The sequence below is a fragment of the Perca flavescens genome, chromosome 7 (assembly GCF_004354835.1).
Source record: "Perca flavescens isolate YP-PL-M2 chromosome 7, PFLA_1.0, whole genome shotgun sequence".
Classification (NCBI taxonomy): Eukaryota; Metazoa; Chordata; class Actinopteri; order Perciformes; family Percidae; genus Perca; species Perca flavescens.
The window spans coordinates 11,850,893-11,870,198 of record NC_041337.1 but is presented as its reverse complement, the minus strand read 5'-3'; the positions used below and the strand labels follow the sequence as shown (position 1 = coordinate 11,870,198).

Genomic DNA, 19,306 nt, shown 5'->3' with positions numbered 1-19,306 from the left:
AAAAAGGTTTTCTTTTCAGTTAAATGTAAAAGTTCACACGACATTTGTAAAAGGCAACGAAAACATTCACTGCAGCCACCATTAACTCCATTACCTTGTCAAATTCATGAGAACTATTCAAGTTGGAGTTTGCCCAACTGACAGCCACTTCAAAAGCCAATTGACTAAAGGTCTTCTCTCTCAGGCTTCAGTGATAAACTGAGGATGGGAAGAAAACATCCCTGGATTAAGGTTGCCCGCCTGCTGCCCTTTGCTGTGGCCCTCTCAGTACTTCAGTTTATCTCTCCGAGCTTTCCTTTTCCACATTATGCCTGACCGGGTCACTTCCAGCCTCTCGCCCACTGTTTATTTTAGTCTCTCCCTCAATTATTTCTCTCGCTTTTTTTCTCTATCCATCACATACACCTAAAAGTCAAATAAATGCTTAACTTGTCTTTGATAATCATCAACATTTCCGCAAATAAGGAAATTCCTGCAAGACACACACACATATACATATACACACACACACACACACACACACACACACAGACAGACAGACAGACAGACAGACAGACAGAGTTACCTAATGACCTACAGCCATGGCATAGCATTTACTGATGTACTTCCAACTGATCTGGTGTTATTTCTTTTTACCCAGGTTTTTCCCTCGTTCATCAATACATTCAGCGTTTTAATGAGGTGTCTGGCAACAAGTCAGGTGAAATAGAATACAAGTTTAATTTCCTGGTAGACTAACCAAATGTTTAAGGTCTCCATGCACTACTGTACTGTTTGAATACAATACTGAGCAACATCCATTATTTTGAATAATGGAATCAATATTGAATAATACATGAGGTATTATTGGATACAGTGTGAGTGTGGCCTGCCCTGTCTTTTTGTCTTGATAACATCAACAACAACAAATATCTAGTGGCTACCTTGTCAAATCATTTGCCCTCAGTTACATGTTTAACAGGGTGGTGGTTCTCCTATTTCTGTCATAATAATCATTAATCCCTGGATTAATGTTCTTCATCGACTCAGACTCCTGTGTGATCCTCTTTGCACATCCAAAGCCAGATAAGAATATGTTCAGCAGCAAAACAGGTAGGCAGAGGATCACAGTGTGGATTTCATGCACTGCTGTTTGAAACGCTTGAGTGAATTAATGTATGTATTTACTGTAACTTTGAAAGCAATGTACTGAATATGAATAGAGCTGAAATGATTAGTGGAGCAGTCGATGGACAAAATGATCATCACCAACTATTTTTAAATTGAATAATCGTTTGGTCATTTTTACTTTTTTTATTTGACAAATATGCCATTTGTTGCTTTTCTCCGTTTTCTATCAAGTGGGAAGTCTTTGGGTTTGACAGCTTTTACATTTGATAGTCCAAGCCATTATTGAAACTAATCGATAATTGCAGCCCTTATGTGTACATCTTAACATGAGCTAGTTTGTACTATGAGAATGTAGGTAACATAATGTTCAACATAAGATGCAAGCACACGGTGAAATTGCTCTCACACTCTGTAGTAAAATGTTGTACAATCAACAAGGAGCACCCTAAAATGTTTGTACATTTGTGGAAATGCAACATTAAATTATGTTTTCAATCATATTTTAATGGATCACCTCTGCTGTACAGCATGTACTATATAAATATAAGAGGTACAGTGCAACTTCATCCTCAATACCTTCATTTCATTTTCGCTGACATGGGAAGTGAGTTTTACAGTTACTAACCTGACAACACTTTTTTTTGCAGTGTATCTGATATTTGTGTTAAGCACTTCCTTTTTTTTAATTTGTCAACAAACTAATATTTCTGTCAACACACACACATACAAACTATCACTGGGAATATGTTGGACATTCCTGACATCTGCTGGTGGCAAAAAAGAAATTCTGTTTAGCTCTGCCAAATGCAGCACTCCATTTGTCTAAATATTTATTTCAAATCCCATTTTGCTTTTGGTTTGTTTTTAAATTGCAGGTTGTAAAGTATTGTGCTTATAATTGACAGATTTTTTTTAATTATTATTTTTGCTGGCTTTGTTTAGCTGTGATCCGGAGAAGATCTAAGACTCCTGGAGTAATGATCACGCAGTACATAGTAGACATACCAGAGGGAAAAAGCACCCCAGATGTCCAGAGTAAGCCCATCCCAGTTACTATCAAGGAAGGTGGGTTTAATAACTAATATGCATTTATACAATTATATTAGTAAAAAAAAAAAAAAAAAAGCATGACAAATGACTGAATCAAAAGGATAGTTGATTGGTTTGTTGGGTTCATAACACTCTTTCCAATTATGAACACCGACTGAAAGTCATAGTTGTGAAAATAAAGATGCAGTATTTTCATATATCCTTTAGGAAAATCAGCTGTTTTCAAGATTGTGGTGAAAGGGGATCCAAAACCAGAGGTGTCATGGAGAAGAACTAAAGGGCCTATTTCAGACAAGGACAAATTTCAGAGTAAATATGATGAATCGACTGGAGAGCATATATTAGAGGCGAGTGACTAAATGATTTCACAAAACAGTAAAAAACTTTTGAGTAGTTACTGCTCATACCGAGTTCTTAAAAAAACAGTAAAACAGGTTTTAAAATTAAAAATAATTTAATCCGTGCATCTGATAACTTGCCATGTCATTTGTATTTGTAGATTATCAAAGTGACTGGTGCTGAAACAGATACATACAAATGCTACGCTGCCAATGAGTATGGCAAAGCTGTCTGCACAACAACATTAAATGTGATTGAGGGTAAGAGTTCAACACATAATTGTGAAATATGGTTTCGATTGTGCATGGCAGGGAGTCCTAAAGTCTGTAACTGGCATTGTAATGTTGTAAACAATTCTTTTAATTTAAATACTTGCCGGAAAAAAAAAACTTTACCAATGTGTAGTTCCCCCATAGTTTTATCGGACTTCAAATCTACAGTAAAGCTGCAAAAGACTAACAATCTTGAGCTGATTTTGCTGCTTTCAGCTTCAAAGAATCCATCAGACTTCAGAAAATTGCTGCGAAGAAGGTAAGAAAACAGTGATAATGATATAAAAATAATCACCAAATAGTTCTGCATGTGTGCATTTTATCATTGATATTTGTCTAGCCATAAACATTTTCAATGTTTGCCCAATCCCTTTAGTAAAGTAGAGGAAAAAGCAGAAGGGGAAACCGATGAAAGATTCTGGGACGCGATGCTGGACGCTGACAGGAAAGACTATGAGCGCATCTGTACGGAGTTTGGAGTGGCAGACTTACATTTGATTCTCAAGAAACTGGAAGAGAAGAAAAAGACGAGGGTGCAAAACAAGTGTAAGGTATGAAGACGGCCCGCTTTCAAAGAAGATGCATTACCTTCAGCTAAATTATCAATACAGTTCAGGGTTTCCCACATACAGACTAATGTGTGGCGGTGCACCACACTATCAACACTGGCCGCCGCACATTGTGTTATTTTTAAAACAAGTTCTGATAAATTTCCTTAAAACACCATCGAGCCCACTGTGCACAGAGTCTGTCTCCATAAAGGAGAGAAGACAGCTGGTGAAATTCACAAGCAGTGAAAGACAGGGTCAGGGAGAGAAAGACATACATTCGTTAGGCATTAAAGTAGGAGAGGAGGACAGCATCCAACAGCATGATCGTCCTCAGTTTTTGATACTGGATTGTTACGACAACACCCCCCCGCCATAAATTGCTTTCCAATCTGTGAGAAACACTGTAGTTCTTAAGCTATGTCAGATTTGTAATTTCACAGAAGACATCTAGCACTGATCAAACTCATGTTCATTCTGAATATTCACCAAACATAGCATATTATGTGTTGTGACACCTAATAGTTTAAGTGCGGCTATCAGTTCAAACACCGTTATCAGTTAAAATCAGAGAAAGAACTGCATTTGTAATACTGACTCACGAAAATGTATTATCCATTTTTCCTGCTCATTTCATCTTGTAATTCTTACCCTGATATGTCTGACTCCCATCTCAGTCAGTGGTTTCCATCTCTTGTCCGTATAAGAAAACAGGTATAATGTTAAAAAAAAATAAAATAAAAAAGCTTAAAGTTACACATAAGACATTAAGATCTCTTTAGCTGTAGTATTACACCAATTGTGTATTTACTATATAGTGCGTTAGATTTACCCTCCATTTTATTTTAGGAAGGAGCAGCCCTACTAAGTAAACCTCAATTTACTGCAAAATATTATTGTGAATTATTGAGTGTCCATTATTTTGGAAAAAATAAGTTAGTAAAGTAAGTGCCTTGTTGGTCTCAAACTTATTTACTTATAGATTGTATTGATTTCAAAATGGAAAATTTTAATCATTTTCCAATTAAACTTGCACAATATACAATACATTGAAATGATTTTTTTCCCCTAGTCAGAATATAAATAAGTGGTTTGTAACTCTTTTGTGTACTTGATAGGATGGTGCGATTCCTTATGATAAGGAGGCAACAGAGAAACTCAGCATTAAGAGTGCTGGGAGGACAAACGATTTTAATATTAAGGGCCTGATGCAAAAGGGCAACGGGCTCGAACGGGTGGATGGAAAGGTCAACCTCCTCGACACAGAGCTGAATCTGGTGGATGAAGACGTCACCCTTCTCTCTACCGAGATTAAACGTAGGTTCAAAAGGAACAGTGGTTGGGATTTAAATGGTTGAAAAATGTAAATATTCCTGTCTCCAATTTCTTAAAATCTTCCATTTGGCAAGATTACTCTTACCCTTTTGGCAAGGACAGTTTTTGTCACTATTTACACTGGCAAAAGGAAGAAAGTCCTGTAGAGTAATTCATTGGCTCGCTTAATTAATGATTTTACACCGTGCATTAGCTAAATGACTTGTGGAAGAGGTGACAAAAGGTTGGTTTCAGTTTACGTATAGATTTTTCTAGTTCAGAGATGAAACACTTTACACACAAACCCACTGCGTGGGTCTTTACATCTCTCCTATTAATTGTAATAGCTTTGTGTAAGAAACGGACTATATGGTTAGATAGGTACACTGACTTTTTTGTGTTGCTTTTACAGTTTCCAATGTGGACTTCGTTATTAAAATTCAGGATCTTAAAGCTCCAGAAAGAGACGATGCCCTCTTTGCGTGTGTCCTGACTCACCCACTACCCAAGATCACATGGATGGGCAAAGGCAGCACCCTGGAGGATGGAGAGAAATACAGCATAACCGTGTCAGACCACAAACTGATCCATCGGCTGCTGATCAGGGACTGCAACCAGCTAGACAAAGGCATCTATTCAGCTGTGGCTGGCATTACATCCTGCAGTGCCTGGCTGGTTGTTCAAGGTAACACCTTACAGTACAATGTACCACTAACCAATTTGTCAATGTGTGCTGAAGTGATCCTAATTGCTGCCATAATTAGGAGTGATGATTTTCACAAATAAATGTGAGTTATGTCTCATGTATGTTGTATTTCATATCCTCTAAGCTGAAAGTGAGCCTGCATCTGCTGGACAGAAGAGAGCTAGTAAAACTGCCTTGACTAGTGGAGCACTGATCGATCTTGAGAAGGTGGCCAGAGAGCAACAAATAAAAAACCGAGAGGAGATGGAGAAGATTTTAGCAGCCAAAAAATCAAAACACGGAGAAGGACAACTGAAGGAAGGAAAGGCATTGACCACAAGTGAAAGAGATGGTGATGGTGTAATAAGTGCAGTCACTGGACCGGGTAAATACAGCGGAGAAGTAAAGGACAAGCCTAATGCTGCCAAAACCAGCGCCTTGTCTGAGCCAACAGGAAGCACAGGGAAAGCCAAGATCAAAAACTCAAGAGGCGACGGCCCAGAAACAAAATTAGATGCTTCAGGGTGCGTAACACAAGCAGGAGCGCAACTGATATTAGATGACCCCAAGAACAAGAAACCCACCAGATCAGGTCAAAGGGCTTTTGACAAGGTAACAGGTAAAGTTGATTGATGCCTAACAATGCATTTTCCCCATCTGCACTACAGTGAGTTGTCAGTGGTGGCTACAATTAGTGTTTATGATCAAAACACAGATTTGCTGCTACTTCAGAGAGTTCATTAATTTATAGCATTAATGGATGTCAGCTATAAGATGGTCTTTGCCCTTTAGTGACATCATGAGAAAAAGCCATTTTATCTCATATCTCAAAGTTTGAGTCTTGATAAATGATCAGCTGTTTACCACCTAATAAAGCATCTTACTTTTTAACCATATATTAGAAAAACTGCACATCTATATTTTGTTATGGTCACTGTTAGATGCGATGCCTTTTAAAAGGGTGATAGAATGCTAAACAGAGTTTACCTTGTTATAGTTGAATTACGAGAGTTTGGTGGGTAAAAAAGGCATACATAGTACCTCAAAGTCCCATTGACATTCCTTTCCTATGCAAATCTCACAATTTGAAACTGCTGCTGAAAACGGGCGAATCTCAACAAAGCTAGTTGACGTCACCTTGGTGGCTCTACCTTATTTGGCTTTTTTTTTTTTTTTTTTTTTTTTAAACCTATTTATTCATTCAGGGAAGGTTCACTGAGAGGTAGGCCTGATCACATTCACACAGTTACACATTCATACCAGGAAGCCGCCCAGTACAACCACAGTCTGATCTGCTGGCCACTGAGCAGCTCCAATGGAGCGGTTGGGGATAAGGGCCTTGCTCAAGGGCACTTCAGTGGTGGTAATGAGGGAGGGACAAGCACTGTTCTTTCACTTTCCCCACCCAGATTTTATCCTGTCGGTCTGGGGATTGAACCAATGACCTCCCGGTCACAAGCTTGCATCTCTAACATTTAGGCCACCACTGCCCTGGCTCTAGTCTCTACCTTTATCACACCCCAAAATTGACATACACAAAGTCACCATTCTGGGTTACTGGTATACCACATGGCGGGCCGGCATTTGGTAGTCGGTCTCGTCAGACTGTGCGGAGCTCCTGAAGTCCGACACAGTCTTACCAAATTTGCAATTAGCCATAAATTTCCGTAAAACGACCCATTTTTTTGCTTTACATAGCCGATTTCTCACATAAAAAGTCTCAGAAGTGAATTTAGTAATAACATAGCAAACAAACAATGTTTAACATTGCAGTGTCTGAAATATGAGACCTGCTGTCTTGTCTCCACTGTGTGTTTATGTGCTTCACTCAACCAATCAGCGCGCAGCTCATCTAAGTATTCATGAGCATACCATATTTGGAAGAAAAGCTCTCGTTCCAAATACGGCCATTCCACAGGGTAGCATTATGGCCCATAGAATAGCACCCAGGCCATTTTCAGCCCAACCAATGTTACATACCCTATTGGGAGACCTTAAGGAACAGTGTGAAATACCCTATATAATCATTCTATCAACCCTTTAAAAGTTGTAATCAAATTACAGCTGTAAATTTAAATGGCCGACCAGGCAACGTGAACATGACTATAATATTAGGCTAGCTAAAGTGGTCCAGGGAAGTTTCACACGAGGAGAGAAAAGGTTAATGGTTTTAAAAAAAAAAAAAAACATTTTGTTATATTTGACATACCAGATACCAATGGAGGAGGACATTCTGAAGGAGGATATTCTGAAGAGAATGAGGACTTCACTGGATCTACCAATAATTTAAGATACATAAAACATGGTCAAGAGACAGAACATGAACAAATTGGTAAAACATGTAGAAAATGTACCTCTTAATATCCATGTTTATGTAAATGGTCCATTCCACTTCATTATAATTGACAACACTTTTCGAAATGTGTTTTTGCTCAGTTAACATCCAAACTAATTTTCTAAAACATTAATCGTTCTGTTGATCGTATGCAGAGTCCAGCAGCAAAAGTGTTGATGTAGAGTTCAACCAGATTCAAACATTTGCCACAAGTCAAAATGAAGTGGCTGATTCTTATGGAAATAAAGACTCTACTGGGTCCGTCAGACGTCCAAGGCGCACAAGGAAGGTCCAATGGAAACAACATGCATCTGGTAAGAAGAAACAGGGAGCATATTGACTGCATGCAGGATATGTACCACAGTTACCCCCCCAGGTTAAGTCCCACTTCAGATTTGTTATATAGTACAGACAGAAGAAAGTCTTTATTGCCTGTGATCTGACCATTTCCGTTTAATGTACAATGACGACAACAACATGTCCTTTTTCTTTAGTCCGTTTTTTCAACAAATCACTAGTTTGAGCTTCCTTTGGGATACCTTGGTGTCTAATCTAAGGAGAGTAAGTGTACAAAGCTGAGTGAGCATCTAGAACATTGCTATGAGCACTATTTTGTCTTCAATTTGGTGTAACGTTGTTTTGAATGTTAGTAAAATTCACCCGCCAGGTGGATAGATTGTGCTTTGTTTTAATGATGAATTTGTGAAGTAGCATGAGGATCGTCTTTGGTTGGGTGTGTGAACTTTGTGAGATGTCTCTAGTCTGAATTGCTCTGCTTCTAGAACAAGATCCAAATGGACGTGCAAGTGACAATGAAGGAAGTGAGGATGCAGCAAGTGACAGTGATGAGAATGAGGACTCTACCGGCCAGGTCAAGCATTCAAGTTGTTCAAAGCAAAGCCAGCAGCCACAGAAAACAGTCAACGGTAAGAGACCTGAAGTGGTGCATTATTGCATCAAATGTAGTATGGGTTAATGGCCAGAAATAATGGTTTCTCGCTTAAGCAGTTAATATTGTTCCACCATGTGTTCTTTTATGAGTGGAAGCCACCATAGGACCCATAAACTTATATACTTGTTGTGTATAGGCAGAAATAGTTCTAGTTTGTGAAGAGATTTCATATTAGTTTAATTATCCCCACATACTGTATAACTCATTACTGTAAACATAATGTGTGCACCTTTGGACACCATTATAATGAAATCATTTCAAACTAATTTCAATTACGTAAAGTGTTTGTCAAGTTTAAGGTTATATATAGAATTTTATTTTCCTTAAAAAAAATTAAAAAAAAAGGTGAAAGTACAGGTCCTGAAAACTACATTAAGTGTGACGAGACTGAAGATGCAACCGGCACTGCCACACATTCAAGGCGTAAAAGACAAGTCCCAATGATAGAAGATGTGGCGATTGGTAAGTAACCTCACAGGAAGCGGCTCCAACTGGATGTTGGTGTCTTGATCCAGTAATTAAATATCCGTTAATTCACTAATCTTTTCAGTACAACATTACACATCACTAAGTATACCTGCTGGTTATATGTATAACTTCTTATTGTTACAATTTTTAAGATATAGTATTAGTATAGTGCCCTTAACTTTATATAGAGTCTGTATATACTATTGCTATATTTTGCTATGACTTAGGAGCTTGGAATTTATGCAGCCACAACGAACTATAAGCTTCATAAAAGATAATTACTTAACTAGGGCTGGGTACCGAATTCCATACTTTTAGGCACCGAGCAAATTGCCTCTAAAAGTAAATCTCATCAGCATCAGTGAGCCAATAAGCATGCAGCATGCTTCTACCAAGATTCAATAATGCTTGCAATTGGCTGTCTAATGTTAGGCATTGCAGAGGCAGGCAGGAAAAACTCTACATTACGCACAGAGGCTGGGCTCACGTAGTAGGAGCTGCAAAAATAATATTAAAAATTGGTGCTGTACTGTGTAATGTCATTTTTTTGTTTTATAAAATTGGTATCGAAAAACGTATCGTTTAGGAACCGGTATCAAAGTCACGGTATGGGTATTGAATATTTTTTAACGATACCCAGCCTTATACTGAACTATAACACACAGTACAAAATAACTATGACAGCATTTGCTACTTTGGCACAGCAGGGAGCCTGTCAAGAAGCAGATATACACTGCAAGGCCAAATTGTTTTGTCATATTGATTTGCTGTATGACAAAGTATGTTCCTGCCAGATTTCTGAAAAAGTAAATAAATAAAATTAAAAAAAAAAAACTTTCTGTATCACTGTGTAAGAAGTTTGCTTTTGGAAGCAAGTCAAAATAATCCTAGTGCCTAACTGTTCACTGTGTTGGGCGTGTTAGATCCTGGGGTTCATTTCATCTGTGGTTTGTCTGATGTCAACGCTTTCATCAATGAGACTGCTGAGTTAACATGTAAGCTCAGCAGTGAAGACTGTGAGGGAGCCTGGTTCAGAGACGGCAAAAAGGTTAGTCGTGAAGGTCAAGCTCATCATTTTCTTCTCAAGAAAGCACATTATACATTCAATTATTGGGATCGTTATTAGTCCAGACTAACTGGGCTTTGTATATCAAAAATAGTAACAAACTAAAGGATAGTTTCTGCGTGGTTGTTAAAATACAAAGAGCAAAATACATTATCAACCCAACTCTGATTTAATTTTACTTTTTGACATATCAGGAGAAATATATATTAAGAAAGTGACGGCTACGGTTACCATGGGTATCAAACTGATCTTGTAAAATATAGGCAACACAGATCAGGAGATCACTTTCTGAACAGCGAGACCCAACTTTTCAAGCTGTCTCGGTTCAGTAGTTTTCACCAATTTAATTAACAAACAAGTCCAAACAAACCGCATCTAATGGATGAACACACAGAGTTTGTCTGAACAAAACCAAACAGGTAGGGTGTGAAAGGAGCCTAAGGCACACATGTAAACGCAACGTCCCGCCCGGTTTGACCAGGGACCTTCATTCCCCCCGCCCTCTCTCTCCTCACGATTCCTGTCCATCTCTCTACCGTGCACTCAGGCAAATACCCCAAAAGATAATACTAAGACAGCGCATTATTACTTTCTTGATAGCAATAACTGGAAGTTACCACTGGTTTCATCAGTTATGTGATCATCTGTGTACCTCCAACTAGAGATACCAGTATCGGTATCGGCTCAGATACTGCCTAAAACGCTGGTATCGGTATCGGGTAGGGCTGAACGATTAATTGCATTTGCGATAATATCGTGATATGTTAAAACGCGATTTCCTAATCGCAAAGGCTGCGATTTGGTCTCGATTTGATGACTTGCGAGAGCAAATCAGTCTGCACTACGCAGAGAAAGCATCAACTTAGCACGCTAACGCTACACTGTACCTTGAGCTGATCTTTGTCATTCTTTTACAGCCATTTTAATAAAATGAAGGGTTTTGTTCGGGCTCGAGTCCATATATGTAGTTAATGGATACAGGCACGCAGAACTGAAGGCTCGGTTGGCAACGAGCTAGCTCTGATTAGCGGTTAGCTCCGTTATAAAGATTCGTTATAAACTGTTCGGGGAGCTTTCACAGCAGCGTGGCCGCGGTATTTCAACGGTTTTATTAGTACAGTTAATCCCACGGCAAGACCACCAGCAACTAACGTAACGATAGCCTCTCTGAGTTAGTGCAATGTTGACGGTGTCGGCACGCAATTTCACGAGGGGGAGGGGCTGGAGGCATGTGTTTTTACTTATTTAACCGTCTAGTGTGTAATTGTGTGTAGTTCATACTATACAATGATTTATTGTTTGTCTTTGTTGAATAATACAGAAGACAAAGAGCTTAAAAAAATAATCAAATATCTAATCGCAATCGCAATATTTGGAAAAAAAAAAAAAAATCTCAATTAGATTTTCAAAAATCGTTCAGCCCTAGTATCGGGAAGTACTGGAGTTTATGCACCGATCTGATACCACGTAATAAAGCCCTAAAGAAAATCTACGTTAAAGTAGTTTTATTTATGTTCTTTATCCATTATAACTGACTGTCAAACTGGATAATAAAAGAAAGTTCTGTGGCATTCATTATTTGTGTTTGTTCATGTTTCACAAAGAGTTTAACCTGAGCCAGACTGACAACAAAGATAGAAATCATATCACATCCATACAGGGATAGTAGTATACAGCTGTTAAAACATGATCAAATATATGACACACTGGTATCGGATCAGTACTCTGTATCTCTACCTCAAACATTTGGCAGATGTTTAGATACTTTGAGCCAGATATTTTGTGACACAACAGTGCCAGACACAAAGCCCTGTGTCAGCAAGCCCTTGCTGATTTAAATAACTATTTTTTTTTTAATATCTGTCTGTTCCTTTTCAGATATCCCCAGATGACACTTTCAGGGTCACTAAAGATGGTGCGATCCATAAATTAGTCATAACCAGGTGCGAGGAAGAGCACTCTGGGAAATACCGCTTTGAGGTAGACCGACGTAAAACAGAAGCGATGATCAACGTCCAAGGTTTGAGAATTTATCATGATGCAATATAACTGGAAAAAGGGGGGAAAATGATTATATTTACTATCAGAATCAGATCACAGCTGAATAGCATATAAACACTGAAATGACACTAACTGGCCACTTTCTTTGTAGATCCCCCAAGGTTTAACCCTGAAGACCTGAGTGCTCTCACTGAGCCAGTGACAGTTAAAGTGGGGCACAACGCCATCTTCAAACTCCATTTTGTAGGCCATGAACCCATAAAGATTAAGTGGTACAGAGAGGGAGAAGAGCTCCTGGAAGACAACAATACAAAGATAGAGAAATCTGCAAGTCACAGCCGCTTGCTCTTGAGCAGATGCCAGAGGAAGGACACTGGAGAGATCAAGATTAGGCTCAAGAACGAACATGGCTGCATTGAGGCAATTTCACAGCTAATTGTGCTTGGTGAGTCAATGAAGGACAATGCAGAAATTCAACACAGAAAAATATCTTTGTCACCCACTGATTTTTTTTTTTCTTCTACATGTAAAAATGTCAGACCAACTCAAAGAAAATAATTAATTCAACATCTAACTCCTTCAGGAAAAACCTAATCGTTATAAATGCCAGAGGATGGGATTTGTGCAGCAAGCTGTGTAGTAACTAAGAAGTACCTCGCTCTTGTAAGATCTTAAGAAAAGCAAACAGCAGTGTCCTTAAATGCTTCATAGCTCATCCACATAACTGTACAAATCAGGCCAGTCTTTTCTTCAGTGAAAAGAGACACATTTCACTGAGCCCATCTGTGCCTCGACAGATTTAGGTACTTTTCCCCCCCCCATCTGTAACTCTCAAACTACCGCACTACTAACTGACAAAAAGAAAAGAAAATCAAAAATGTTTTTTGTTCTATTTGAAGCAGAATCCCAGTTGGTGATAATGCGACAGGTTAAAGATGTGTTTCGGAAATACATTTCAGTGACTGACAAAAGTTATTATGTTCAAACCTCTGTTCCAAGCATCACAACTGTCAATTTCACCATGATTATCTCCCAATGAAAATGTTTCCCTAGTATAAATGCAGTATTCGTTCCGACACATTTAAGAAGTTAGGAAGGAATTTTTAACTTACAGCTTTTTTTGTGTTTCAGACAAACCCACTTCACCCCTGGGTCCTGTAGAGGTAACTGAGAGCTCAGCTGTATGTATTGAATTTAGGTGGAGGCCTCCAAAGGATGATGGAGGCTCACCTGTGATTAACTATTTTATGGAGCGACAGCAGGTGGGACGAAAAACCTGGAAGAAAATAGGGGAAATCCCAGCTGTGTCCAGCTACCGCGATACAGATGTGGACCGTGGCCGGAAATATTGGTACCGTATCCGAGCAGTGACTGCCGAGGGAACGAGTGAAGTGATGGAGACTGATGATATGCAAGCCGGCACGCTAGGTGAGCCAAACTGGTACACGTGTGATATCAGTCGGATCAGTTTGACCCACCCACTAATCCATAATCCTAAAGACAGGCAAGTAATAGATGATAAAATGCACGACTGAGCTTTCACTTGTTGTTTAATGTCGGTTAAACCTAACTGAACACATTTATTGTAAAATGACAAGAAGTGCTTCTCTGCCTTTTTCTCTCTTGGCACCATCAATGCATCTAAAATTCATCCACAATACCAAACTGCTGACTAGAAATCTGCCAATGGCCAGTCACACAGTAACAAAAATAAGCATGCAGTCACTTTTCATTGTCAACAAAGCAAAGACTGGGCTAAATGCCACTTTCCTTGGGACTGGTAAAACCTTGCAAGTAAAGACATCAGGCCAACGGACATAAAATGTCATTAAAAAGTAGGCTAAAACCTTGTTTTCCTTTCCAAATCTTAAAATAGTCTACTATGTTCACTGTGACCTATGAATGTGTCACAGACATATTTAAGCCTCCTGATGGCACAACAGCCAACTAATAAAAAGCCAGCAGAAAAGGCGCAGCGGCCTACATAACACAAACAACCACTATAACACAAGCACATTGCAAAACATAATAAACATAATGCACTTACTTTTTGAGGTCTGCTTGAAAAACTCCATCCACCAGTCCGTTCTTCATGGAGTCAACGTGTTGTAGAAGTTCTCCACTTAGGCCATCCGTCTCACCAGTCTATTAAAACCCCACAGAAACTTTAAAAGTCGTCCATTACAAGTCTGAAGGAGTCCTTTCCCAAGGCCAGATCCAGTTTTTCTCCACAAGTTGTTGCTGTTTGAAAACAACAAAAAAGTTTGGATAGTAGTAGAGATCTCTATTGCTGCTGGTTGGCCACACAACGGTCTTGTATCTTACATCAGTCTATCTGCAGACCAACGAGCAGAAGTTTGGGTCTCCCATTCTCAACTCATTTCTACCCTTAGCTATATCAGGTGTTAAAAACTTCTTAGGTTCATTTTGTTGCATTACATAGATTAGGTAGCTTGCTATTAGGCAACCAAAGTGATCAATTATACATTGTAAAGAATTCACACCAATTGTATCATTGATGTAGCCTATTAACTCGATACTTATAAAATATCTTTCTACAGTAGGCCTATACCTAACTTAGCCTACGTGGAAACAATGTAATAATGTGGCTAGCTAACTTAATGATAATGACAGTTTCAACCCAATGAGTTTACATTTCTTATATGCGAACCTTAACATAAAACCCATACTAATAGACAAAGAGAGCGCAAACTGGCTCGTGCCTTCCATTTACACACATTTGAGACTTAATTTAGCACTAGCGGCTAATTGTTAATTAAGGGAATGGGAATGTAGTTATAACGATAACCGCTAGGCCTAGCATTACAGAGCTAGCTAAGCATCTATTTTTGTCGAGCCTAACAAATCGTTTCGAAACGACCACTGTTTTGAAGACGTTAGGCATATATTAATCTGTAGCCTATGTCCTGAATCCGTCTGCTGCATGTCAGTAAAGAACATGTTCTAACTCTTTTTCTAAGTTACTCACCAGCACAAAATTTGGGCGCAGTTCCACTTGGTCCTCAACAGGCAGGCAGGTGTGGCTTATGCCAATTAAGGGCGTGACGTGTGCACCAGGTAAACAAACTAGCCCATCAGAACAAATAGCAGCAGAGACTGGTGTACATATCACTCACATGGTCTGATCATCACTGAATCCAAAAGTAGTGTCGTTGCTGACTATGAAAGTTTGGCATTTTTACCACAATACAGACCTTTTTTCCCCGGCAGACATTAGACTTGTCATATTAGGAAAAGCACAGGTGTTATTAATAACATTATATTCAAGTGTCCCAGTACATGAGTTCAGCCATCATTAATTAAAATATTCACACCTGTGCTTTTCCTACTGTGGCATGTCAAAATGTTCTGTGAAAAAGAGTTGATTAAGGGGCATCACTGCCCCCTGCTGTGCTCCATTGCTACTGTTCTGTACTCTGTTCTCTCTTATGCACAGTGTATCACAGAACTTGTGAGGAATGAGACACAAGTAAATACTAGTCATGCCAGTAAGTCAGTCAGTCAGTCTCTCTATCAACCTATGACTGATGTAAGGCTGTAAATAACTGCTATTGTCGTTAATCAAATGTCAAATTGCTTGTTTTTTTCCTAATCAACAGCTCAAAACCCAGATTTTTTTCTTCTGTATATAAGAAATCAGCTGCAAATTCCTACACCTGAAATTTTTTGATTCAGTTTCTTTCACTTGAGTAATTAATTAAGAGACGGATCATTTCAGCATGAGGCTGATAATAATAACAAGAATAGGAATAATAAAGTAAACTTAACTTTTCTAAAAGCAAGGGATTTATCTTTAGAGTAAAATCAACACAAAACCCAGCGCAGATCTCTGATGTCAAAGCACTTTGCTTGATTTGTAACATGACCAGAATATAACCAAATTCTTAAACTGAAGTATCTTATTGGTAGATTCCTTTTAATCAATACTGCATTGCTACTAAACCAAGAATTACAAAAGCAAATTTCTGTCTCTCTGACTACGACCTTTACTAGCACCTTTTTTTTGTGCATGTTTCAGCTTTTCCTGGCCCGCCAGCACCTCCAAAGGTGGTCAGCGCCTATAACGAATGCATCAACATTTCCTGGGCTTTACCAAGTAACACGGGAGGTTCACGTATCCTGGGCTATATTTTGGAGAAACGCAAGAAGGGGAGTAATCTCTGGACCGTTGTCAATGCCATGGATGAAATAATAAAGGGTCTGCATTTTTATTTGACTCCAGTTCAATTTGATGGCACTGACGACCATAACATTATTGTTTTGTTGTGGTTGTTTCTCTGAAATTCCTTCCAGAGAAGAATTATGCAGTAAAAGATGTTGTGGCAGGAATGGAATATGAATTCAGAGTCACTGCCATAAACCTTTCTGGAGTTGGTGAATTCAGCAACCCCTCAGAGTTTGTATTTGCACGGGATCCAAAGAGTAAGTATTGCAACTGTTTTCCAGTTAAACACCCAACAATAAACGATAGATTGCACAAAAATATATTCATGTACATATCATAAAATCATGTAACGTTAAAATAAATGATAACATGTATACATTTGTTATGAAGGTTTATAATTCATCTGTTTAAAACTGATTAAAATACAACATTTGATGATTGGAATTGCATGACTTGTGTACCCCAGAGCCACCTGGGAAAGTTACAAGCCTAAAGGTGACAGAAACGTCTTACAGCCACTTGGTCCTGACTTGGACCAAACCTGAGGTTAAACCAGGTATACAGGACGAAGCAAAGGGATATTATGTTGACATTCGGCCTGCAGAGTGCACTGAATGGTCCCGCTGTAACAGCACTCTCATCATCACGACTTCCTTCACTGTGAAAGGCCTTAAGTCCATGGACATGTACTGGGTGAGAGTGATAGCAACTAATGATGGAGGGGAGAGTGCTCCCGAGGAGCTGGCCAACTATGTCCTCGCGATGCCCTCACCTGGTATGTCAATAGAAATTTAAGAAACAATATGTCTTGGTATGCATTAAGATTGTGAAACTTTCCATAATCCATTCTGTTTCACGAAGCTCTTAATATTGATCTTTTCTTAATGCTTCTCGACAATATTTCAGTATGAAACATTACAGAAATATTGTCAAGGAACTGAATCAATCACCATTCATTTCTTAGTCTTCAAAATGTGTAACTCTGTGGATAGAATTACACAGAATGCATATCTATGTTTTATAACTTATTCCACTATATGTAAGAACCTTGTCAATTTAAATATTTTCCAAAGCACTTTTCACTCCTTTTGCTCAATTACTCTAGTGAGGCCAAAGTTCACAAACCACAAGATGAAGAGCTTCATGGTGGTGAGGGCAGGAAACTCTGTCAGGATCACAGTGAACTTTGAGGTAAGATTCATACCTTATATACCTAACTATATTACTGGTAACACACCGAGGCAAACCGTGGTTTCACAAAAGAAAACCCAAGAGATACTACATTCATGCCTAAAATACTCAAGATAATACTAATGTTTTTTTTTCTTACAGGCTTCCCCACGGCCATATATTATGTGGCTAAAGGACAATGGGCCAGTGACAAAGCGAATTACCATCAGTAACTCTGATGGCTCATCCCAGCTGCTAATCCCCTCCTCTGAGCGCTCTGATACTGGCATCTACTCCATTATGGTAAAAAATCTAGCAGGACAGGAAACATTCAGTACAGAGGTCAGGGTCACAGGTAAAATTTAAATTAAGATGCATGTTTTCTTTTGCTACATCAATGTCAAAGATATGTTATTGGATGAGCCAGTAAAACTGATTGTGGTTACAGATGATCCAAAGCCTCCTGGACCGGTAGAACTGGAGGAAAATGTGCCGGGCACAGTGACAGTGACCTGGGAACCTTCCCCTGATGAGAAGCGCGATGACCGCCTCCACTACGCAGTGTCCAAACTGGACTCCACCAAACGCACATGGACCATAGTGGCTGACAGACTCTTTAATAACAAGATCACAGTGTGCAATATCATGCACGGGAGGGAATATCTTTTCCGGGTGTATGCCAAAAACGACATGGGCATTTCTGCACCGTCAGAGTCACCAACCTATGGGACGGAGAAGAAGAAAGGTGCGTTTGTGCATCTCAAACAACCTCAAATAGTCACTTTATCAGGAAGAATCTAATCTTACTGTCTCTCATTCCTTGTAGGAAAATTTGTGGTGAGCGTACCGACCAGAAAGGACTGTGATTTGCGATGTGCGCCAACCTTCATTGTACCTTTGAAGCTTCACACTGCACCCAAAGGCTATGAATGCTATATGAGCTGTGCAGTGAAAGGGAATCCGAAACCTCGCATCACGTGGTATCGAAATCACATCAGCCTAAACACCAATACCAACTATTACATCTCTGACACCTGTGGAGTTTGCTCCATGTTAATTCTCCGCGTAGGCCCCAAAGACATGGGGGAGTATACCATCACCGCAGAGAACGCCCTCGGACGGGCTGAGTGCTCCACCGTCCTCAGTGTCAGAGGTGAGACAGAAACACACCAGCACTTTAATTCCAAGGATAGGTGGAATTCTTTCAATTTTTTAAATGCTTAATGATCCTAAATCATTTCATCTCTCTTCCATATAGAGTGAAGACACAAGGCACCACAATATGAGCAGTATTTATTTTAAGATTTAGATCTAATACATACATGATGTTTGAGTTGAAGTGGTTTTTCTGCTTGGATGTAATGCACCAGTTGCAATAAGAAAAATATTTAATATTGTATTAATTGGATTGCTAATACAAATAAAGTCTGTCTCAAATAAAACATTGCATTGGGTAGTTTGATAATTATTTTACTTGGAGTTGTCGCTGCATGGAGATGGTTATGGTTTGACATCATCTTTTCCCAGCTGATTGTTGATATAGTGGCACAGCAGATTGTGAAACTATATTTATCTTACAGCAAATACATACTGTGGTTGTTTGTTTTTTTCTCATGCCCTTCCTGAGTCTTGATTGAGCCTCTCATAGCAAGAAGGTTCTGGTGTTCTCTTTGTGCCTCGCGGGTCTAAATGGCCTGTATTGGTGTGAATAGGAGTGGTTGTCCTCAATGACGGACTGGGGGGGGGGGCATTTGCCCAAATTCCAGATGGTCAGTCCGTCACTGGTTGTCTGTCAATATGTGTCAGCCAT

The 19,306-nt window shown here is 39.2% G+C and overlaps 1 protein-coding gene across 1 annotated transcript; it reads left to right on the top strand.

The window, feature by feature from the left end:
- Positions 1-1,010: 1,010 nt before the first annotated feature.
- On the top strand, positions 1,011-18,812 carry LOC114558504 (immunoglobulin-like and fibronectin type III domain-containing protein 1). Its single transcript, XM_028582564.1, has 17 exons — positions 1,011-1,092; positions 2,053-2,175; positions 2,988-3,030; positions 3,148-3,322; positions 4,438-4,636; positions 5,046-5,318; positions 9,997-10,121; positions 12,018-12,159; positions 12,292-12,585; positions 16,180-16,359; positions 16,455-16,583; positions 16,793-17,101; positions 17,432-17,517; positions 17,659-17,851; positions 17,945-18,241; positions 18,323-18,649; positions 18,755-18,812. Exons 1-17 carry the CDS (start codon positions 1,011-1,013, stop codon positions 18,757-18,759), a joined length of 2,982 nt encoding a protein of 993 aa, XP_028438365.1. The 3' UTR covers positions 18,760-18,812.
- The last annotated feature ends 494 nt before the right edge of the window (positions 18,813-19,306 follow it).